Source organism: Orycteropus afer, unplaced genomic scaffold, assembly GCF_000298275.1.
Source record: "Orycteropus afer afer isolate SDZICR_OR568_19922 unplaced genomic scaffold, OryAfe1.0 scaffold00307, whole genome shotgun sequence".
NCBI lineage: Eukaryota > Metazoa > Chordata > Mammalia > Tubulidentata > Orycteropodidae > Orycteropus > Orycteropus afer.
The window spans coordinates 1,935,516-1,961,267 of NW_006921894.1; the positions used below are offsets into that span (position 1 = coordinate 1,935,516).

Consider the following 25,752-nt stretch of genomic DNA (forward strand, 5'->3'; position numbering starts at 1 on the left):
TGGTTCTCTGTTCAAAGGACTCCCTTTAGTACCTCTTGTAAGGCTGTTCTGGTTTTAAAAAATTCCCTTAATTTCTGCTTATCTGGGAATGTCCTAATCTCACCATTTGAGGGACGATTTTGCTGGGTATATAATTCTTGGTTGGAAAATTTTCTCTTTCAGGGTTTTATATATATCATCCCATTGCCTCCTCGCCTGCATGGTTTCTGACAAGAAATCAGAGCTTAGTCTTATTGGTTGCCTTTGTAGGTAACTTTTCATTTTTCTTGTGCTGCTTTCAAAATTCTTTCTTTTGTTTGGTTTTGGTGAGTTTGATGATAATATGTCTCGGTGATTTTCTTTGGGGGTCTATCCTGTTTGGGGTTTATTGGGCTTCCTGAATGGCTATATTCTCATCTTTCATCATATCAGGGAAGTTCTCCTCCAGAATATCTTGGACAATTTTCTCAGTGGTTTTCTTTTTCTCTTCCTGCTCTGGAATTCCAATAACATGTAGGTTATTCCTTTTGATGGTATCTCACATGAATCTTAGGTTTTCTTCATTTTGTTTTGAAGTATTCAGGTATTTGTCTTCAGTCTCATTAATTCGGTCTTCCACTGATTCAATTCTACTCCTTTGCCCTTTCAATCTACTTCTGAAAATTTAGTATTAATCTTACTGGATTTCTATCTGTAGATTTTGCATCATTTCTAATTTTTCATTCATTTTGTCATTTTGTTCCTGCATTTTCTTTCAAATTTGTTCTAGGGTTTTCTGTGTTTTCCTCAATTTTATCAGTGTTTTGTTTGATATGTCTTTCAATCCGTCAAAGGTACCAAAATGTGTTTCTTGAATTCCTTATCAGGGAGTTCAATGCTGCTTCTTCCTCAGAGATGTGCTCTGATCTGTATCCTGCTCCCTTGTTTCTACTGCTTTATCTTGCTTCTTTGTGTTTACTGTGATGGTCTGCTGTCTCCAAGACATTGTGACTTTGTTGTATTTATATTTAACTGGCGATTGTATGTTGGAGTGATTCATCCAAGATTTTAGTTTTCTTTGTTTTTGGATGTATCTGAGTAACGTGGGTATTGTGCTCCTCTATTCGCTATTTGGCAGCACTTATGCACTCAACACCTGCCTCCTGCTGGATTGATAGAGAATGAGCGGCTGTTTGTGAAGAGCAGTTAAGGGTGAGTCAGGCTCTTATTGGTGGTCATGTATCATTGGCCAGTTGGTACAGAAGGAAGTGGTGGCTCTCACTCAGTAAGTGGAAATGCAGGAGGTATGGGTGTGGTTGCATATTATGGGCACAGCTGCTGTCTTCCACTCATTTAGACAAAAACAAAATTGAAAAACTATCAAAAAAGTAAAAAGCAAGAGGACAAAAAATATACACTGCATAAACACACAGGAACAATCACCAAAAAGAGAAAAGAAAAAAAAAAAGAGAAAGGCAATAAATCAGAGAACATATTTAAAGAAATACTTTAAAAAGCTAAAAGAAACATGCATAGAAAAAGGGAAAAAAAGAGATTAAAAAAAAAAAAAAAACCTGATACCTGCACTATCTAGAGAGGGGGATTAAGAGAAAAGAGATAGGAAATAATGAAGAAAAATATGTGAAAAATACAAAAAGAAAAACAAGGAATGGGGAGAACCACAAGAAAGAAAATGATGGGAATCAGGAACAGGGAAGAAAGAAAAAGCTGAAAACTAGAACCTGGGAAGGGAAGAAGAAAGAAGAATAATAAAAAGAATGAAAAAAAAGAAGAAGAATAATTCTAAAACAGACAAAAACAACTTAAAAAAAGGGAAAAATTCTGGGCAGGGCTCCCAGACTCCATCAGAGCATACCAACTGAGACAGAATTCCTGCCAGCCCAGAAGATGGGTTGGAGTGATGGATGGCTGCACCTCCATTCACCAAGAGAGTGTGAAAGACCACTCTGCTAAAGTATTTTCGTTTTTTAATTTACTGCATAGACAGGACCACAGTTCAATGTCAAATTTTAAGTTCTGTGAATTAACTGATTTCTAACAAAGTATCTGTTATTTCAAAATTATACTCCCAGTGGAATCTAGTTTTAATAAACACTCGCTCCAATAACCTTAATTCCCTATACGGAATTTATCAACAAGGCCTCTGACTTCTTACCATCAAAATATATCTTGAACCCTTCCACTTTCTTGTTTCCATGTTATTCTTCCTCTTCCCCAGCCTTTATCACATCACTTCCTGTTAGCTAACCCTCTCCAATTTCTTCTCCTCTGACAAGTTGGTGTTCTATTTGGTGGTAATATATTGCAGCTGGTTATAGGCCTGACACTATGACAAAAGAGATCCTTGACTCCAAGTGCTTCCTCCCAGTTCATTTTAAATAAAAAGTTACTCCTGCACAGGCCCCCTTCATGATCTATGCCATCTACTTGTAGCATTACCCCATGCTACCTTATTCTACTTCCACCCCAGTTAAGTTTTATTTGTCTGCTTTCTATTCCATCAATATGCCAATCTAATTCCTTTATGTGGGTCTGCATACATGTCACGCCCCTTTGCCAAGAACTCTTCCTCCAAACATTTGGGTATTGCCTGCCTGTCACTATTTTGGTCTTGTTTCAAATTACAAACTCTCAGATGTTGCCCTGAACACCAAATTGAAGTAGCTCTTTTTCCTAACTCATTCTTCATAGTATTTACCACTATCTGACTCATGTGCATTTATTTTGATGTGTTAGATTTTAATAAACCAAGCCACTCTTATATTTCAAAATAATTTTCTAGATATCCAGTTAGAAAACTCTAAGAACTCTTCAGCATACCTTTCCTGATTTTAAACCCTGCATTATCCCCTTGTTTTGTCTGAATGACTGCCTACTGGTCTATGTACAGGTTACTCACAAGCACAAGTTAAGTGTTCTGGGATTCCCATTCTTCACAATGTTATCCGTAATTTGTTATGATCCACAAAGTCGAATGCCTTTGCATAGTCAATAAAACACCAGTAAATATCTTTCTGGTATTCTCTACTTTCAATCAAGATCCATCTGGCATCAGCAATGATATTCTTCATTCCATGTTCTTTCTGAATGCAGCTTGAATTTCTGGCAGTTCCCTATCAACATACTGCTGCAACAGCTTTTTTTATTATCTTAAGCAAAATTTTACTTGTATGTGATATTAATGATATTGTTCAAAAATTTCCACATTTTGTTTGAGCACTTTTCTTTGGAATGGGCACAAATATGAATCTCTACCAGTTGGCTAACTCCCAAATTTCTTGGCATAAATGAGTGAGCACCTCCAGCACTGCATTTATTTGTTAAAACATCTTAAATGGGTGTTCCATCAATTCCCAGAGCATTATTTTTTTTGCCAGTTCCTTCAGTGTAGCTTGGACTTCCTTCTTTAATACCATTGCTTCTTGATCAGTATCACCAGTCAGCTACCTCCTGAAACGGTTGCATATCAACCAATTCTTTTTGGTACAGTGACTGTATATTCCTTCCATCCTCTTATAATGCGTCCTGTATTGTTCAGTATTTTGCCCATGGAATTCTTCAATATTACAACACAAAGCCTGATTTTTTTCTTAAGTTCCTTCACTTAAAAAAATGCTAAGAATGTTCTTCCCCTTTGACTTTCAATTTCCAGGTCTTTGCACATATAATACTTTACTTTGTCTTCTTGAGCTGTCCTTGAAATTCATATCTTTTACTTCATCATTTCTTCCATTCACTTTAGCTACTCTCAAGACAACATTTCAGAGTCTCTTCTGACATCCATTTTGGTCTTCTCTTCCTTTCCTGTTTTTTTTTAATGACCTTTTGCTTTCTTCATGTATGTTCTTGATGTCAATCCACACTCATCTGGTCTTTGGTCACTGGTGTTCAATGTATCAAATCTATTCTTCACATGGTCTCTAAATTCAGGTAAGATATACTCAAGGTCTTATTTTGGGTCTCATGGACTTGTTTTTATCTTCTTCAGCTTCAACTTAAAATTGAATATGAGCAATTGATGGTCTGATCCAGTCAGCCCCTGGCCTTATTCTGACTGATGATATTGAGCTTCTCCACTGCATCTTCCCACTGATAGCATAGTGGCTAAACCCACCAGCCACTCCTCAGAAGAGAGATTGGGCAATCTACTTTTGTAGTGACACCACCTCAGAAACCCAAGGGGGGGTTGCTATGAGTGAGGGCAACACAATGGCACATAACAACAAAAAATATAGTCAATCTGATTCCTGTGTATTCCATCTGGCGAGATCCATGTGTATAGTTGCCACTTGTGTTGTTTAAAAAAGGAAACTGCAATGAACAAGTTATTGGTCATGCAAAATTCTATCATGTGATTCACAGAGTCATTTCTATCACCAAGGCCATACTTTCCAACTACCAATGCATCTTTGTTTACAACTTTTGTATTCCTATCACCAGCAATTACCAATACATCTTGGTTGCATGTCTGGTCAACCTGAGACGGCAAAAGTTAGTAAAAGAAAAAAAAATCTTTTGTTTCTTCATCTATGACTTTAGAGGTTGGTGCATAAATTTAAGTAATAGTTGTATTAACTGGTCCTCCTCATAGATGTATGGATACTATCCTATCACTGACAGCATTTTACTTCAGGATAAACCTTGAAATATTCTTTTTGATGATAAATGTGATGCCATTCCTCTGTCATTGGTGGCATAACAGGGCATATGATTTGTGATTCAAAATGGCCCAAACCTGTCCATTTCAGGTCACTAATGCCTACTAGGATATCAATCTTTATGTATGACTAATTAAAAAGCAAGACTAAAACTGAAGTCAGTCCTAAGCTTTTTAACCACTACATTATAATGCCCCTGTTCTCTCTCTGCTTTAAAGAAACTATGTTCTAGTTTAGCCATCTGAAACACATTTCATACTTACTCTTTTTACATTGTTACCACCACCAAGGCAACCAAGAGCTTCAGATCTCTGAGCAAAGAACTCTCCTAAAGACAGACGTAAATAACTGGCATCATCTCTGTCCAAATCTGATGTGCTAAATGATTTCCTCAACAGACTGAAATTAACTGAAGTTCCCCAGGACGCATCCCCTAGTGCAAATGAAGTGTTCTGAGCATCTATATTTTCTTCCTAGGAAGAAATACAGTTGATGTTATTTTTTTTTTTCTGCCAGCAAGCTTTCTTTCTCCTCTTCTAATGTGTAAAACAAAAAATTTAACTAAAAAATTTTTAAAATTAATTTTTTAAAAATTAGAAAATTGAAGGTTACTCAGCTAATAAAGGTAATAAAGTCCAGAAAAAGAGAAATTCAGTTTTAAAATACCTAAGTTATAATATGCATTGTCTTAATACATTGCTTAATCAAACACTAATCATCACCAATAAAAAAATTTTTACAAGGGTACAGTTTCCCAGAAAATAAATAAGATTACCTCATTTCAAAATATTGCTAAAACCCATGGGAATATCTGTGAAGCCTATTAAAGAGATTTTAATTGAATTAAAAGTATATTTTATATATTACAGTTCTTTGCAATTAATAATTTAGAGTATGAAGTAAAAAGCAGAAATTGTCTGAACATGAGAAAATTAAAAGATAATTCTATACTAACTTTATTCAGACAGAAATCAATATTTTCCCTACTTTTAAATTAATTAAAAAAGAAAATTTAAAACTTTAGTTAATGCAAATAAATACAAACCTGCATAAATTGATGCTCTTTATTAAATTCTTCTTCATCTTTTACAATCAAAGCTAGCGCTTCAGCTTAAAAAAGAAAAAGTTTATATAATTACATCATATAATGCCTAATTAAATACTAGCACAAAGATAAAACTTAGTTAGGAAAATGAAATACTTAAGACATAAAATTGATTAAAAAAAATTTGTGAAAGTTTCTGTTTACATAACTGATGGATTTGTTTTGTTAAGTATGCAGCTGTCAAACTTTTGGTTATGAAAACCCTAGTGGAATTGATTTTATCATTTGCTAACTTGCCCTAACTTATTAATGAGCTTTAATTTTTTAAAAGATTCAAATTAATATTAGCTTAAAAAGAGTTTGTATACTTAAGTTATGGTTCTCACTACTCACGGGATTTCATCTGGAATAATCAACATGATTAAGCCTTGGGAGCTCTGGTAGCATAGTGGCTAAAGCACTTGACTGCTAACCAGAAGGCTGGCGGTTCAAACCCACCAGCCACTCCTCGGAAGGAAGGTTGGGCAATCCTACTTCCGTAGTGATACTGCCTCAGCAACCCGAGGAGAGGTCGCTATGAGTCGGGGCCGACTCGACGGCACATAACAACAACAACAACAAACACTTCATGAAAATGTCTACTACCTGTTGGTTGGCCTAAGACTGTTGAGCTTGAGAAATTAAAGTCCTACAAACACAGGAAGCTCTGCGTCTGGGCAAAAGGGGCAGCTGGTCACCTAATATCTGTCCTCAAGTTCCCAATGAACACCTCAATTCACCCTGGGAAATGAATGTATGCTTACCCACACCAGTCCAGACATTCAGTTTCTAGGCTAAGACTGAAATGATTCATAGGCCAGGGGTAAATGAGCAAAGAGTTCCAGGCATAACACAACAGGGAGTGGTGATGATAGTGGCAACATAGAAAACATATGAACCTGCTTAAGACATTAGAATTAAAGAGGATTTTCTAAATCAGAAAAGCTAGCAGGCTAAACTCCTGTTAGCTTGCTGGCTATCCATGTTGGGTCTTTGCCTAGTACTCCAGGTCAAAAAATCCCACTGCCATCCAATTGATTGTGACTCATAGTAACCCCTATTAGGTTTTCAAGACTGTAAATCTTTACAGAGGTAGACTGCCTCTTCCTCCCATGGAGGAAGATGGGTTTGAACCACTGACCTTCTGGTTAGCAGCAAAATGCCTTATCCACTATGCCACGAGAGCTCCTTGGCACACCAGGTTGAATAGCTGAAACTGAAATAGTAAACAGCAACCCAGAAGGAACAACCCAGCCCATAGCATACCAAGAGAGATGCTGCCCACTCGGTCAGGAAAAGTAGAGCATCAAAGACAGCTCAGAATTCCTACTTGTCAGAATTGTGCTAGTTTTTTACTTTGCAAATCTATCACTTCTTATATATAAACACATTCTTAACCTACATGTCTGTGAATGAGCATCAGGAGAACTGTGAATCACCCAAAATTACATGCAAAACTATATTCTACATAAAGATTTTTCTAGGAAGAGTCTCTGAGAGAGCTATGACTTAAAGTTAAGTTAAAAACCACAACCCTACAATGTGAAAGTATCAACCAATTAATAATCTAACAGTCAAGATGGGACAAGAAGGAGACTCTACCTTTAAGAAGGTACCCGAAAAGAAACTTATTTTAAATCTTACATGGTTTTTAGGACACTGTGTAGATGGCTCAAAACACTATTATATTCCTGAATATGTTTTCTCTGATTGTTTAAGAGACCCTTCAGCCAAATATCTTCAATAAAACTGTGTTAACTTGTACAGTTATCAGAAACTAGTTACAAATTACAAGACAGCAGAACTTCATTTGCTGTAAGAATCTTTGCCAAACCTAAAACAATATTGCTTTCATTATCACCTAAATGCTTTTGTGGTTCAATTTTGAGAGAGCCCTTACTGCTTCCCTACCGATATTTTACAAATCTTAGGCAATAAGCAGAAGTAATGTACTACCTCACATGTATGGAGTTATTACAACAGGAGTAGGTGGGGCTATTATCTTGTAAGTAAAATTTCTGAGTAAGTTTCTCAGTAGGTAAATTTTCATTCAAAATGACTTAGACATTATACAACTTTGCGTTCCATCAAATCTTCCTCTTCTCAATATTACCTTTTCTTTCATTTTCAAAACTCCCTTCTCCTCTCTTCCTATGAAAAAGGCTCCCATTTCATTGATATTCTTGACCTGGTTCATCCTTTCTAGTTCCCACTCTTCTCTGCTTCCACTGAACCTTTATTATTTTTCTATACTCACTGCCTTCATTTCTTCATCACCCATGCTATGCATCTTTTGCAAACTGGCAAACTGTGGTTGTCTCCTAACCACAAGTATGGTTTCATAAAATTTTTCTATTATCTTTCTCAATTTTATCTTTAATAGTAATATATTTACATGGTTCAAAATTCAAAAGGTATATGTACATATATAATAATTCAATAAGGAGTTAAAAAAAATAATCAAAAGACATAAAAGGGTATACTATGAAGTCTCCCTTTCACCCCTAAGCCTAGTCCACCACACTCCCAGAAATGACCAATGTATAAATCAAAACAACAAAACCAAATTCACTGCCATTAAATTGATTCTGATTCACAGAGACCACCTCCACACCCCATGGGTTTCCAAGGCTGTAAACCTATATGGAAGCAGACTGCCTCATTTTTCTTCCATGGAGCAGCTGGTGGCTTTGAACCACTGACCTTCTGGTTAGCAGCCAAATGCCTTAAGCACTATACCACCAGAACAACTTAACCAATGTATAATTTAAACCAAAAAAACAAATTATCATCAAGATGATTCTGATTCATAGCAACCCTCATTTGGTTTCCAAGGCTATAAATCTTTATAGAAGCAGACTGCCTCATCTTTCTTCTGAGGAGTGCCTTAACCACTACATCACCATAACTTCTTAACCAATGTACAAAGTATCCCTTAAATTCATTGCTATTCTATTTGACTTTTTTAGTTCAAGTAGTTCAGATTTCCTGTATCAGTTTCTTTTTCAAGTTCCATGGTATGTATTTATAAATATATGTTCATATGTGTCCTCCTTTTATACAAATGTTACAATATTTCCATGCTGTTTTGTATCATGAATTTTAAAGTACTTTGGTGACCATTACATATTGGTACCTGAAGAGTTCCTTTACTCATTTTTTTGTATGGATGTACCTTAATCATTTCCCCATTTTTGCATATTGCTTCTGTGCGCATTATCCTTAAAAACGGTTTCTCTAACTATAAGATCCCATCACCCACTCCACGGAAGGAAGACAGGGCAATCTACTTCAGAAAAGATACCACCTCGGAAACCCAAGGAGGAGTCGCTGTGATTACTGAAATTTCTAACCCTTATTTCTAACTACTGATTATCTCCATTTCAAGCTACAATCATCTAAAAATCTTAAATTTCTGTTTATCTCCCCATTTCAGTTAAGGGTTATTTCCATTTTCCCAAGTAACTCAGATCATAATACTCAATCTTTTCTTGCCTCTGTATCCCAATATTCAGACATGAAACCCTAACCATTCTACTCTATGTTGTACATTAGCCACTTTCTTTTATTTCTCACTATGACACCTAGATTACTGTTAACATCCTAATGATCCGTGCAGGAAGGGTCACAAAGCAAAGGAAGGACAAGCAAGATTTCATGACTCCCTACCACTTACCAAGCAAGCCTCAACTTTTGGCATAGTATCAAAGCTCTCCAGTTTTCTCTCTTTATCTCTTATTTTGCCATACATGCCAGCCACATTTACCATTCTCAAAATATGCTCAAAATATGTTTCCTATCTCTTTAGATTAGGTGTTCCATTTGAACTTTCTCATGCCAGCAAATGTTTACCTGTTGAAACTCTACTTCTCATAGTAAATCCTTCTGCTACTTCTCATAATAAATCCTTCTGCTATCCACTAATGGTAAAGTTTTTTCTCCCTCCTCTGAACTGCAAAAATATTTGTCTTGCCTCTTATGATGCTGATCACTGTATTTTGTATTCTTGTCTTATCCTTCTTATTTGATTGACAGTTTCTTAAGTACTGTAATAATGTCTTACTTATCTCCGTCCTTCACATTTAGATGAAGCTTAGTACAAGCAGTATTTAAAAAAAACTTCCTCTGAGGACCAGGTTTGCTGGTCTGATAGAGCCTGATGGAACCACTGAGACTATGGTCCCTAGCTGCCCTTCAGGTCTGGAATTGAACCCACACCTGTGGCTTCCAGCCAAACAAGAGACAGGCATATAAGTTGAACATGTACCTAAGGTAAATACACTCCTTGGAGAGAATAATCATGGGAGAAAGAGGAGCTGTTTATACACAGGGAGACAGTTCAGGGGGCAGGAGTGCATGGAGGGATGGACACAGGGAAGAGGTAACTATCAGGAGGAAGTAGGAAGGGAGCTGTTGCATTGGGGTAAATTGTAGGCAATGTCATGAGAACATGTGTGTGAACTGCTGTATGGAAAGTGAATTTGCTCTGTAAACTTTCACCCAAATCACAATTAAAAAAAAAAAAAAAACTTCCTCTGGTACCTTAATCCCACTCCCCACCCCTCGAAAAAAAGGAAAAAAAAAAAAAACCTCAAACTCATTGCCATAGAGTTAAAAATCACACTGGGCTTGACAGTTTCTTGAGTGCTTATCCTTATTTAAGGTACAAAGGTGCTCAGAACTGGGGGCCTCTGTGGCACAGTACGGTGAATTACTTAATGTGACTTCTCTAGTCATACATAGTCTTTGGAACTCCACCAAATGGCTAGGTAGAACTATGCAAATGGAGTGCTTATGGCCCACCAAGGGGTGTAAATAATGGGTATGGCACGCTTGTAGGGGTGGGACCATGCAAATAAGATGTATGGAACCCTAACAAGAGGACTGGTTAGTTTTGTCATCCCAATAAGGGTTAAAAATGAGCCATCCCAAAGGCAGAAAGGGGGGAGAAGGGTACCTTACTACCACCAGGAAGAAAAGTCGGGAATAGAGCTTATCCTTTGGCCTCAGAGTCCCTGCACTAGGAACTCTCAGTTCTAGGAGAGAGAAAGCTGTAACACTTGAGAGATGGGACAAGTAGTGGCAGAGAGGTGGTAGCAGCACAGGAAGTAGACCAGCAGGAGGTCATACAGTGGGCTTCTAGACTCACAGAGCAAGAAAGTTAAGTGCCTTCAAGCAGGAGGCCTGCTTGAGGAGTTGGGTGGCTCTGCATACTTGGTGGAGCTAAATCTGCTAACCAAAGAAGTTAGAGCTGAGAGCCTTTGGGCTGAGGCTTATTGGAAAAGATAGAAGAACTTTGTAGCACTTGCCTGAGCAGACCAGAAGCCAAAGGGCCATGGAGCCAAGAGCCAGAGAGAGGTATGTTAGCTTTCCTGCTCTGTGAATTCAGAAGCTTACTGTACAACCTCCTGCTGGTCTACTGCCTCTGCTGCTACTGCTTCTCTGCCATTACTTGTCACTACTGAGAAAAGGCTGAATTGATCAAAGAACTGTATCCTGTATCATTTCTGATCCTGAATTATAATGTTACTTCCCTAACTAAACATCATAATCATGAGTATTGTCTGTGTGTTCCGTGTAGCCACTGCAATGAGAATTTTCAAACCCAGCAGAGAAAGAAATGGAAAGTCCCTGCCATGGGAGGGACGGTTGGTATCAGAATTGGTTAAAAAAAAAAAAAAAAAAAAAAGTTGGAGGGAGGAGGCATATTTGACCTCTGCCTCATAGGAATTAGCTTTGGGCTGTTGATGTTGATACTGCTCTTCCTTCCCCCTTGTGAAATTAGAGGAGGTCAGATGTCATTTTTATAATTGCTTTTGCAGTCACTTGCTTATCAAAATATTCTTTTTGTTCAGGACAGAATTTGAAAAGTGACTAAGTAAACCCTAAAGTGCCTAGCAACTCTGTAATATCGTGGGGTTTAAGTAAAATGTGAAAGTATTATTCTGACTCCTTGTCCTGCTGAAGGGAAAAGCTCAGCTCATTCTACAGTGATTAAGACTGACTCAAGCCTTTGTTTCTATAAAAAGGAAATGAATATCTATAGAGTATATATTTCAGAAGGGATTTGATGTGGCTGATCAATATTACTAGGGTCATCTCAGAAACACCAACAGTAACAATGAAAACAGGGTAAAATAACACTGGTTATGAATAAACTTACCACCAGATCTGAAATCTTCATTCATCTCATTAGTTAGAGACATATTTAAATCTTGCTCTTTATTAAATGATGTATAATAAGCAAGATCAGTTACCCATTTGCCCTCTTCATTTTGATAGACCACACTCTGTGGCAGATCCAGCTCTAAAAAATAAAATTCCAAAAATATTCAATGATACATGTAATATCTAAAACATAACATTTTAAAGTATTTATTTCATTGTTTTAGTTATCAATATTATTGAAGTATGCCAACAACCAGTCAGAAAAATGACGATCCATTTCCCTAAAAGAAAAACTAGCCTTAATTACAGTAAAAATCCACAATGCAGCAATGCAGAGTAAGAGAGGGGAAAAAAAAAAAAAAAAAAAGAATCATTTAGGTAAAGTTTTACTACACTTTTGATTAATGAAGTATGCCAACAACCAGTCAGAAAAATGACGATCCATTTCCCTAAAAGAAAAACTAGCCTTAATTACAGTAAAAATCCACAATGCAGCAATGCAGAGTAAGAGAGGGGAAAAAAAAAAAAAAAAAAGACAAAGACTTAGGTAAAGTTTTACTACACTTTTGATTAAAGACAACATTTTCAAACTACAATTATCCTATACTAGTACATTTTAAAATATTTAAATATCACTTGATACTTCAATATGAAACAGGCAAAGTTCATATGAAAATATATTCTACTCAAAACAACAAACATTTTTTATTAAGAAAAAAAGCACAACACTTACGGTTTTTGCTCTTTTCAATGGACTCATAACAGTCACATGTTCGCCTTTCACTGTTAGGTGACCAGGTAACATCAGCGGACTTAATCCCATTGTCAATAACAGGCGTCAAAGATGTTATATCCACATTTTTTAGAATATACACTTTTGAAGTTTCAGTGTCTACACATTCATCCAGGTTCAACAATGCTTCTGAATATGACTCCAAATGCTTTTTTTTATGTAGAAACTCTGTCCCCTGCTTTAAAGGTTCAGTCAAACCAAAATCACCTTTCTCAGCATTTGTGTCATGAAAACAAACAGGGTTAAGTTTCACATCAGTAGCCCCAGTAGTCTTCACCTTAACGAGAACTTCTTCTCTTATGCTTTCCTTTAAAAATCAGTAATAGAACAGCAGTAAATATTGTGTTTTTCACAACTAATCCTAAAATTTTATGGGAAAATAATGATAGTTAATACAAAATGTTATTTACATAATGATAGACTATATAGTATTCAGTATATTCTGAACTACATATGAACCAATGTTCATAATCAATTTATCTGAAGCAAAATTCAGAATATAGTCATGGCAAGTGTACACATAAATATTTAGACACCAAAGTTTGGTCATTTGTGCTAATTACACTATAGGAAACCAGAAATATTAGTGAAATTTTTAACAACTACCACTAAAAGTCTCTACAAAGTAAGCAAGCCCATTAAGGTAAGAAGTATCACTAAAATTAATGTAAGTCATTGAAAACACAGATCTTAAATGTTCTAACAGGAGTGAAATAGCATTTTCTACTACTATACTACTAATGTATACTACTTTGACAAGGCCAACAACAATTTTATCAGACACTTCAAATTAAGCCATGTTTCCAACATATTCTCCAAAATGGTACTTCTTACTCTTTCTAAAACTAACAACTGCTGAAAAGGGGATGAAATTCCTGGACTAGTCTTTCCAAACATTCAGCTATTGCCATTCCTTCACATGCCAATAAGCCTGAAAAAGGAATCTTTTCTGTTATGATGAGAAATGTGATGGCAAAAACAGACTTATAAGCCAAGTTTTAAAGTCAAAATACTGAAAGGAGGTAATTCTATGTTTAAAAAAAAAGTTAGCTTTAGAATAAGAAAGTCATAGGTTAAAATCCTACTGTCACTACCTTTGATCAAAATAAATTCTGAATGGTTAAAAAATTTAAGTATAAAAGCATAAGAGAAAATAAAGATGAACAGCTTTATATTCTTTAGTGACTACAGCCATACTTCAGAGATATGGCTGGCTTGGTTCCAGATCACTACAATAAAGTGATTATTGCAAAAAAGTAAGTTATACAAATTTTTTAAAAAAATCAAAACCATGTAATAAGCAATGTTATTGCCATGGCTGTAGACTTTCTTTTTTTTTTTTTTATGTCTCTGTCTATAAATTAAATACTGCTACATAATATCCTATGGATTAGAAAGCTTAAGTCAGAGTCCAAAATTTATTACATGGCACAAAAGGGTCTCAAAGTGAACTCTTTCTCTGAATAGAAGTTGTAGAGCAGCACTGTCCAGTAGAAATACAATTCAAGCCACGTAACATAATTTTTAATTTTCTAATAGCCACATTAAGAAGCCCTTGTGGCACAGTGATTAAGTGCTCAGCTGTTAATTGGTGGTTTGAACCCACCAGTGAGTTGATGGAAGGCCTGACAATCTGCTCTTGCAAAGATTATTGTTGTTGATGTTATGTGTTGTCAAGTTGGTTACAACTAATAATGACCTTATAGGGCAGAGTAGAACTGCCCCATCAGGTTTCCTAGGCTGAGATCTTTATGGGAGCTGATCACCAGGTCTTTTCTTCCATAGAGCCCTGGTGGGTTTGAACCACCAAACTTTTGGTTAGTAGCTAAACGTTTTAGCCACCACACCAACAGGACTCCTTTTTTGGTGCTAAGTCTTCGAAATTCAGTGTTTATTTTCCACTTACAGTACATATCATTTGGGATTAGCCACATTGCAGTGCTTGATAGCCACATGTGGCTTGTGGCCACCATACTGGCAGTGTATACAGCACTAGAAACTAGGGTGATATGGTTTAGTTCACTTGCTTTGTTCCAGTCATGACTGTACCCTAATCTTAGTTGGCTGACATGAAGACGGAATCCAGGATGCTGTTTTGTAGGTAGGCTGTGCCTTTACCTAAATTTGTTTTCTCTTTTCCCTGACATACTTAACTAAGTGCCACAAAAATCTATTAGACAGCATTATTAATTGATAAATAGATATTGATGGATGAAAAGATAGGTATATGCACAAAGATTTTCTGTAAAAAAGTCAAAGATTAAAGATGAAAACAATTTCTTTTTAAAAAAAAACAAGAGCTTTTCTTTTGTTTTCTCCATAAGAGAAGCTATGTTTTTATAAATGGTACAAGTATGTTTGGCCAGCAAACAAAAAATATACAAGTGTAATGAAGATCTACACACTCAAAATTAATTTTATAAAGAAAAGCAAAGTTTATATAAATCTATGCGTTTTTAAAGGAAAGCAGGAAGCTTAGAACTATGTTTCTACGCTTTGAAACTAACCCCATGGAGGGACCACCCAGAATTTGCCCTCGGTGCCATTACTGATGAATCTCTAGTCAGAATGGAATGCCAGTTTTCATTTCCCTATGGCAGTTTCTCTTCTGAATTTTCAGTAGATTGCCAAAGGATCTCTTTGGCTGGTATGTAGTCAATTAGTAGTTAGTGCCTTAATCTAGTCCTATCCAATACAGATTGTGACCTCATAGCCAGACTACAGACACTCGATGTTGATTTTCCTCTTCCTATTTTCCTACGAGGACAATGATACGGAGGGCTTGGCTAGGAATTAGTCAGTAGCTTAAGATCCCCAGTCAGAAGACTTGTTATTTCTAGAATATGTTTAACCACAGCATGTCAATAATTAGAAATGTAAGGAATGATTCATTTGCTCAAAGATCTCTCCAGCATCACATGCTATCTGTGGAGCTGTCTCATGGCCATGGTATATTTTGCATACTTTTCAATTTGGCCAGAAGTGGGGTGTTTGAAAACTAAATTTCTGTCCTCCAGTAGGCCAGGGATTATTTCACAATCCAGTAGTGACCCCAGCTGCTCAAAAAGTGTGAGCTTTCAAAGCATAACCAGCAGCACAGGGGAGCTGGTAACACTCTCCCAAACCTACTGAATCAGAACCTGCATTTTAACAAGATCCCCAGGTAACTTATTCAAACTAAAGTTTGAGAAGCAGAAGACTGTATTTCTACAACCTTCTGGAGGAGGAGACACACTTTAATTTTCTGGAAGCTTTCTTATGACTCTCACTTGCAATAGTGAAAATGGAGGTAGGAATGGAACAGGTGAGTAGAATAGCTGGGAAGGGGCACTGACAGTAAAGACTCCTTAAAGGACAGCAAAGAGATAGCCTTCCAGCCTCACTTTCCTTCTTCTGAGATTCCCAGCACTCTTAGCAGTGCAGGGTGAGACTACAGCAACAAATTTGGAAGCCCAGTCCAGAAACATTTGTAGATCTGTGTATAGAACTTAATTTACTGATTTATTGGTGGCAGGCTAGCTCCAGAGAACCCTGCATCAAACCAAAGGAGTTAGGAGACGTGAACAGGCTTAGGTCATCCAAACAGTAGAAGAAACCGCCAGAGACACATGGGACTTGAGGCCTCACCTTTTACCACATTCAGATACCAGGTCCTCTGGGAAAGTTTGACTTCCATTGTGTAGTAGGAGTTCACACTTCCCTAACTTCGGGTCTATCTGCCATCACAGTACATGAAGGACATTATGCTGTGGTGCGACCCGCTGCTGGTGGCCTTTTGCAACACCAAGACCATCCAGAACCAAATTATAAAAATTTTTTGGTTTCCCAGTACATACAAAAGCTATGTTTACACTATAATGTATTCAATAGCATTATGGAAAAGTTTGAATTAACATGAGAATTACCAAAATGTGACACAGAGATACAAAGCGAGTATTTGACATTGGAAAAAATGGCACCAACAGACTTGCTTGATGCAGAGTTGTCACAAACATTCAATTTTTAAAAAACACAATATATGTGAGGCACAATAAAGTAAAGCATACTAAAGCAAGGTGTGCCTGTAACGTCTTCTAAGTTTAATAGGGTAGTGGGTTAAACTGTGCCCCATAAAAAGGATATGTCCAAGTCCTTACCCCAAATACTTGTGAATGTGACACTATTTGGGAACAGTCTTTGCAGATGCAATTAAGTTAAGGCTCTCAAGATGACATCATCTTTGAGTTAGGGTAGGGCCCTAAATCCAATGTCTGGTGTTCTCATAAGAGAAAGGAGAGGGAGATTTGAGACAGAGACACAGATGGGAAGGTCATGTGAAGATGAAGACAAAAATTGGAGTGATGTTGTCACAAGCCAAAGCTGGAAAAGGTGAGAAATGACTACTTGATTAAACTTCTGGCCTCCAAAACTATGAGAGAAATAAATTTCTGTTGCTATAAATCACCAAGTTTATGATAATTTTCTGTAGCAACCACAGGAAACTAATTCAAACACTAAAGCCAAATATCCATAAAGATCATCGTATTTCCTTAACTTAGAGAGCTTGTAAGAGTTCCTGGGTAGTAGAAATGATTAACACACTCTGCTGCTAATCAAAAGCTTGGAGGTTTGAGTCTACCCAGAGACTCCTCAGAAGAAATGTCTGGCAATCTACTTCTGAAAAAATCAGGCATGGAAAATTCTACAGTTCTACTTTGATACACGTGAGGTCACCACAAAGGCAGAGTTGACTTCATGCAACTAATAATTGAGAAAGCGTGTAAAAATCAATATTTAAAATGTGAATACCCCAAAAGAAAAAAAGGCTAAGGAGACAAATAAATATGGACTGTATACTAATTAAAACTACTGTATCAAAGTTAAAAATACTAGAGCAATAATAGAATTGTATTATATAGCGAAATGTCCTTAATTTGCAAGAAAGAAACGAAGCACTGAGTTGAAATGTCATAATAGCAGCACCTTTCAAATAATTTAGGGGGAAAAAAGTGTATTTATGGAGGCAGAAAGAAAATATAAATTTAGCAAAATGTTAACAATTGGTTAATCTGGATGAGGCCTATATAGATGTTCAGTGTACTATTCTTTTAAGTTTTTTGTAGGTGAGGGAAAAGTAAGAGAAAGTAGGAAAGACCAGGTAAGGTACTTCTAATCAACTCATATCCTAAACAAGTAGAGTCCAAAGAAAATGAAGGACTTGAATTTAATGTTAAAATTAATTAAACAAAACAAAAATAGGCCAATAACAGCTCAATGGACTATGTGATCTTGCTTTAACATTTGACATAAAGTAATTAATTATTGATTCAATGACACCAATAATAATTTTCTGAAGTCAAATTTCTGGAAAAATAAACAAACAAAAACTATAAATATTTGAACATACCTGATTAGAATCACTTGTAGGTAACTTAAAATCATTTTCTGCAGTTTCCTGTCCTTCCATGTCTTCGTATATCATTCCTGGAATTGCTAGTTGTTCAAAATAAGCCTCCAAATGATCATCATAAAACTCTTCATCATCAATATCATCATCTATCGGTAAAATAAGAAAAACAGGCTTTAAAGAAGTCAAAAAAGACTAGTAAAAACACAAATCAGTCAATGGCCTATGTGATCTTAACAACTGACATAAACCTCTTACAATTTCAGTCATTACTGGGCATTCTAACACAAACTAAATATTTAATGACTTTGAGAAGACAACACAGAAACAGATCTTGGTATATATTAAAAAATTAGCATATGCCATGAAAAAGCTACTACAGCTAGTAAATGAATCCAGGAAAGTCATGGGACGTAAGGTCAACTCAGAAAAATCAGTTGGGTTCTAATTATCAGCAAAGAGCAATTGGAAAAGGAAATTAAGGAAGCAATTCCCTTCACATTACCATCTAAAAGAATAAAATACCTAGGTTAAAATTAACCAACCAAGAAAAGGAAGTGTACACTGAAAACTATAAAACATTACTGAAGAATTTAAGACCTAAATAAATACAAGGGTATTCCATGCTCATGGACTGGAAGATTTAATATCGTTAAGCTGTCAATACTACCTAAAGCAACCTATAGATTTAACATAATATCCATTAAAATTCAAACAGACTTCTTTGCAGAAAGGCAGTCCTCAAATTTATATAAAATAAGAAGGGGCTCTGAATAGCCAAAGTAATCTTGAAAAAAAACTAGGAGGGCTCACACTTCCCGATCTCAAAACATATAAAGCTAAAGAAATCAAAGCAGTCTGTTACTGGTATAATGATAGTCATACAGATCAATGGAATAGAATTTAGAGTCCAGAAATAAACACATACATCTTAATAAATGGATTGTCAACAAGGTGCTAAGTCCACTATAAATGGTTCTGGGTCAACTGAATTTCGACATGAAAGAGAACAAAACTGGACCCACACCTTTCATCATACATGAAAATTAACTTAAAATGGACCAAGGACTTAAATGTAAGAACTAAAATTTTAAGTACACAATATAGGAGTAATGCTTCAGGACCTAGTTTTTGACAATGGATTCTTAGATATGTCACCAAAAGCATGAACAACAAAAGACAACATGGACTTCATTAAAATTAGAATATTTTGTGTATCAAAAGGCTTTATTAAGAAATAATGTGAATAATAACACTTGTGAAGTACATACTCCTCAGAACAATTAACCATATGAGAAAAAAGGGCAGCATCTGCCCCAAAACAAAGCTCAGAAAGCATGGAGGAAATGAGAAGAGTGCTGTTACATTGAGGAAACTGCAACTAATGTTATGACACAAAGCATGTATAAATTGCTGAATGGAAAACTACTTTGCTCTGTAAACTCTCACTCAAACCACAATTAAAAGCATAAAAGAAGGTAAAGAGATAATCTAGACATTGGGAGAAAATTTTGGAGAATCATAAATCAAATAAGAGTTTTATTTCCAGAATATATAAAGGACGCCTACAACTTAACAGCAAAAAGATAAACATCACAGTTAAAAAATTGGCAAAGACTTGAGTAGACACTTCACCAAGAGTATTACAAATGGCCAACAAGCAATTAAAAGATGCTCAATGTCTAGAAAAATGGAAAACACACACTGTCAAAGATGTAGAAAAACTGAGACCCTTACTCATTGCTGGGAGGACTGTAAAATGGTGTAGCTGCTGTGGAAAACAATTTGATGATTGCTCAGAAAGGTATACATAGAATTACCATATAACCTAGTAACTCCACTCCTAGGTATATACACAAAAGAATGGAAAGCAGGAACAGAAACAGAAACTTGGACACCAATATTCAGTGCAGTACCAATCACAATAATCAAAATGTAGAAATAACCTAAACATCCATTAATAGGTGAATGGATAAACAATATGCGGTACATACATACAATGGAATATTATTCAGACATAAAAAGAAATGAAATCCAGATACATGCTACAAAATGGATGAATTGGAAAACATTATAATGAATGAAATAAAGTCAGTAACAAAAGGAAAAATATTTTATGATTCCACTGATACATAATATGTAGATTTAAGCAAAAGCGTAAGATACTAAAATGGTTACCAGGGATGAGAGGGAAGGAGTTACTGCTCATGGGGCACCATGGTCCTGATAAGAGTAACAGAAAAATATGTAAATGAATGGTGGTGATGGTTGTACAACATGGGGAATGTAATTAATGTGTAAAAAACGTTTTAAGGGCAAGTGGCTTTTTTAAATATGTATTTTCACCACAACTTAGAAAGGTAGTCTATAACAAATGTGGTACCACAAACCAATGGAGAAGGGTGGACTGTTGTTGTTGTTGTTGTTGTTATTTGCCATCAAGTCGGCCCCGACTCCTAGCGACCCCTCCTTTGGTTTCCGAGGCAGTTATCACTACGGAAGTAGGAATGCCCAACCTTCCTTCCAAGGAGTGGCTGGTGGGTTTGAACCACCAGCCTCCTGGTTAGCAGTGAAGTGCCTTAAGCACTATGCTACCAGAGCTCCCAAAGGGTAGACTAGTTATAAAATATTGTGGCAAATGGTTAACTCTATCAAAAAAAAAAAAAAGCTAGGTAAGTACATCATAAACACAAACAAATGCAACCATTGCCGTGGAGTTGAACCCAACTCATAGAGACCCTTCCTTGGGTTTCCAAGGTGGTATCACTACAGAAGTAGATTGCCCAATCTCCCTTCCGAGGAGTGGTTGGTGGGTTTCTACCGCCAGCCTTCCGGTTAGCAGTCTAATGCCTTAGGCACTAAGCCACCAGAGCTCTTGTTAAGTATGTCACAGGAGAAGTAAAAATAAATTCTGAGTGAATTAAATAATTAAATGTACAATGAAACCTCAAGCAAATGATTTGATCTTAAGATTAGAAACTACTAAGAAAAAAGATACAAAAAAAGGTCAAACACAGATATAACAGAAAAATATTGAACTTCCTCTAAAAACAAAACTTTGCAAATGAACAAATGAGATCACACCAGCTCCTTCCTACAGATTAATTTTACAGTCAACATTAACAGGCTTAAAAATACTCATAAAAGGAAGACATAGAAAGGCACATAGGAGGTTCAGACAACAAAGATGAACCCTTTTGCATATACAGTACTACATTGTCAGTGAAGTCAAACACGGGTATATGGGTAGACAGATGGGTGGGCAGGCTGAACTATTAGGTATGTCTATGCAGCAGGGAATGAGACCATGCATAGGTTTGGAGACAATGGTTCTACAAGTGTATTTGTATGTTCTGTAAGAATTCCCAGGGGTATAGTAGAGCTGACAAGGGACAAGTTTGTAGTCACTTCTTGGTCACAGCCAGCTACCAAGAAGGACCACTAGTAGTTGAACCTGTGGACTCAGGACCATAGTTGCAGGGGATATCAAGCTCAATTGGAGTAACAAACTACACAAAACATTGTTCCACATCCTACTCTGGCGAGTAGTGACTGGGATCTTAAAAGCTTGCAAGCAGCCATCTAGATGCAACAATGGGTCTCTTCTCGTCCAGAGCAAAAAAGAATGAAGAAAACCAAAGATTCATGGAAACAATTAGTCCTTGTGACCAGTATACCATGTGATCCTCAGCCTATACGACTATGAGACCAGAAGAACTAGATGGTGCCCAGCTACCACTGTCAACCACTCAGAGGTGGATCTATGGAGGAGATCCTGAATAGAGAGGGAGGACAATGTGAAACAAAACTCAAAATCATTTGGGGGTAAAAGAAAGGTGGGGGGACTAGGTTTGTTGGTCTGATAGAGCCTGGTGGAACCACTGAGACTATGGTCCCTAGCTTCCCTTCAGGTCTGGAATTGAACCCACACCTGTGGCTTCCAGCCAAACAAAAGACAGGCATATGAGTTGAACATGTTGTACCTGAGACAGACACACTCCTTGGAGAGAACAATCATGGGAGAAAGAAGGGCTGTTTATGCACAGGGAGACAGTTCAAGGGGGAGGAGTACATGGAAGGATGGACACAGGGAAGAGGTAACTATCGGGAAGAAGTGGGAGGGGAGCTGTTGCACTGTGGTAAACTGTAGTCAATGTCATGAGACAACGTGTGTGTGAACTGCTGTATGGAAAGTGAATTTCCTCTGTAAACTTTCACCCAAATCACAATTAAAAAAAATATATATATGTATATATATATATGTATATATATATATATGTATGTATGATTGCATGCATGTACATATGTATGTATCCATAACCTTTGAAGAAACTTAGCAACTTTACCTCTAAGAATCTGGCCTGGTAAGACTTCAAAGGTCTGTATAAAATCAGGTCATTAATTCCACACCTATAATTCCAAAATCTAAGAATATCTGAACACTTCTTTAGAGGCAAACTTGTCACAAACTAGTGTGATATCCTTTGGAGTTTCTAGTTATCCCACTCGGCTCATCAGCCTGGTCTTCAAGGCCATGAATCCTACTCAGAAGAGTGGCCCTGCCTACACTTCTGGGTTTATTTCCCAATTCAGCCTCCCACAGGTGCTGTAACTTCCACATGAAACCACTGGCTAGTTCCCGAACACGGCTCATGTGCCTCTACCTGAGTGCTCTGCTAAGCTGTTCCTCCTTCCTGAAATGTCCTTCTCCTCCCACTTCTAAATCAGTCCTAGAACAAGCGCCATCCTCTTTCAAGAGAGCTGAACAGACACTTTCCTCAGTTAGAATGACTTTGTTATCCTCTATGACACCCAAGCTCTTTTTTGTACTGTTGGGGTACATTTACAATCTGAAGACTAGCTATAGGTCTCCTTTCTGCACCAGGCAAAGCTTGTTAGAGAGCAGAGGCTAAAAATTTCACGGTCCCCAATTTCTTAACATGGGGCTTTATACTGAGTAACGCCTGAAGGTGACTACTCTGTACTCTAATAATGTTAAATTGAAGGACAAATATAATCATCTCAGTACTGATATATACCTAGAACCACAGCTAAAAAAATCCCATCACTTAACAAAAGTAGCTATTTGAGTGCTGGTATATTAAAGCAAAAGGAGGTAAAGAGGAGGGCAAAGAAACAAAAAATTGGCACAGAAACAACAACAATGAAGAAGTAGAATGGAAAAGTAGGGACTAGGAAAACACAAGTTACTTTACAGTACCAGAAGAATCTTCAAAGCTTGTCAATGATGTAAGTTTCTCATTTTCTAATAAGATAGTATGACTTAAGTCACTCTTTGGAGTCTTTTCTTCAAAATGTATTCCAGTATCAGGTTTAACAATCTGTTTAGAAATGAAATGGTGAATAAGAGAAGCATCATCACTGCTGTGAAGAGTATAGAGGAGGGCTGCAAAAACACAAAAACTTTCTACACCACCAATGTACTCGGGATATGTAATTGACAATTTAGGCAATGAATATTTTTTTGTTTTGTTTTTACTATTTTCCCAGTTGTTTCATATGTACTAATAACTTTTTTCCTGCTCCTTAATCTCCACCCTCCTCTGATCCATCCAATAAGAAATCCTTGAAATTTAAGGTCTCTCTCAAATTTTTGCACATGCTCAGAGAACCTAGGACTATAGTTACTATATGAAGTCTCACACAATTGAACTTGAACAAACACAAGGATTGAAACAGGAAGTGAAGATAATAACAAAGTTGGTCTCAGCAACCTTTACCAAAATGTTAACTTTCCATTATTTATGTTGGAACAATCTACTTCTCAGCTTCTCTACCAGGGGCCATGTAAATCTGAGAGCACACAACAGCTTAATGGGTACACTCAAGACACAGAATAAATATGGGACATTTTCCTCTAAGTGCCAATTGTCTTTCACAATAAATAATTTTAAATATACTTTAAAACAACTAACATCATTCAGGAGTAAGATTGCAAAATAGTTACTAATTTCTAAGACAAAAGCACAGGATCTTGACGGAATTATCCAGTGCTGAGCTATGTTAACAAATACACGAGGTATCGGGGGCTACATTGAGCTACTGTTACCTAAACCATATGTTCTCTGAGAACAGGTCAAATGTTGACAATTTTTTAATATACACTTGGCATTTTTAAATTAAAAAAAAAAAAAATGGGGAAAATGTAATTGTAAGAGAATAACATGTCAATTATTTCAGTATTTTTGGTCATAATTCTTATTGAGAACGCCATCCACTATGCTATTTTTGGTCCCTTATATATAGGTCAAGTATACTAAAGAGGCCCTAGAAAAGTCTCAAGATTTATAAAGTGGTATAGCTTTTACAGTTTAGGTGAGAACTCCAAAAACACATTTCCTTCACTGACTTGGCTGCCAGGATTGTTGTCAGCTACTGTTTGAGCCAGTTCTGACTCAAGGTAACCTCATGGATAACAAAATAAAAGTCCTGCACCATCTTCATAATCATTGGTATGTTTGCATCCATTGTTGTGGTTATTCATTTTCTTTGGCCACCTACTTTACCAAACATGATGTCCTCTTCCAGCAATTCCAGGAATGATGGGCCCAAAGTAAGTGAGAAGTCTCACCATCCAACCACCAGGACAGGTAAAACCCCATCCAAAGCCACTGCCAACAAGTCAATTCCAACTTATAGCAACCCTACAGGACAGAGAAGAACTGCTCCATAGAGTTTCCAAGGTTATAAATCTTTACAACAGCAGATAGCCCCATCTCTCTCCCATAGAGCCGCTAGTGGATTCAAACTGCCAACCGCTTGGTTAGCCGCTGAATGCCTTAACCACTGCACCACCAGAGATCCTTAGGATAAAGCTAAATCAAAAGTCAAATGCAGTAGTTGCTCCCTCTAGTGAAAAGTAGAATGGAAATATATTTTTCTAATATATTCATTTTCTCCCCTGTTCTCACTTATTCTTCCACGTTTTATCAAGCATCTCATATTTCTGTACTTGTTTTTGTGTTTTCTAGTTTTATAGTCCCTCTCTTTTATTATCAATGATCTCTAATGCTCCTAGAAACTCAATTCTTCAACATCCTAAGATAATAAATTACCTAGTATAAGGAAAAATAGGTTCTCTTTGGTCTAAATATCCTGAAAATAAATAAATGAAGTACAATTTGTAGTAGAGTAAGAATTAAAATAAGAAATCATAATTTCTGAATTAATTTCAGTTTTGCTGCTCCTGAACATCCTCAAAAAAGCATCACTCACCTGAAACTAATTATTGGTTATATATGGCGTGAAAAGTTGGCAAATATTTTCTGTGCAGGGCCAAATAGTAAAGTAAATTATTTCAAGTTTTCCAGGCTGTAGATCTATGTCACAACTTCTCAACTCTCTTCTATAGTGCAAAAACAGCCATAAATAAAACATAAACAAGTTGGCATGGCTGTGTTCCAATAAAACTTTATTTACAAAAACAGAGAGTAGACAAGATTTGGCCCATGATCTGTAGAGTTTGCTGACCCCTAGCATGGGAAGTTCTGGTGGTATAGTGCCTAAGGCATATGACTGCTAACCAGAAGGCTGGCAGTTCAAATCCACTAGCCACTCCTCATAAGGAAAATTGGACAATCTACTTCCACAGAGATACCGCCTCAGAAACCCAAGGAGGGGACACTATGAGTTGGAAATGATTCAACGGCAGTGATTTTGGTTT

At 36.7% G+C, this 25,752-nt stretch overlaps 1 protein-coding gene across 1 annotated transcript in view; it reads right to left on the minus strand.

The window, feature by feature from the left end:
• Positions 1–25,752, minus strand: part of CEP192 (centrosomal protein 192) — a 308,440-nt gene that overhangs the window by 147,456 nt on the left and 135,232 nt on the right. Inside the window, exons 15-20 of the mRNA XM_007951683.2 lie at positions 23,290–23,410; positions 18,069–18,217; positions 12,623–12,989; positions 11,885–12,028; positions 5,683–5,747; positions 4,901–5,110 (exon numbers count right to left, since the gene is read on the minus strand). Of these exons, the coding sequence (XP_007949874.2) occupies positions 4,901–5,110; positions 5,683–5,747; positions 11,885–12,028; positions 12,623–12,989; positions 18,069–18,217; positions 23,290–23,410 (1,056 nt within the window). The remainder of the gene's footprint in view (positions 1–4,900; positions 5,111–5,682; positions 5,748–11,884; positions 12,029–12,622; positions 12,990–18,068; positions 18,218–23,289; positions 23,411–25,752) is intronic.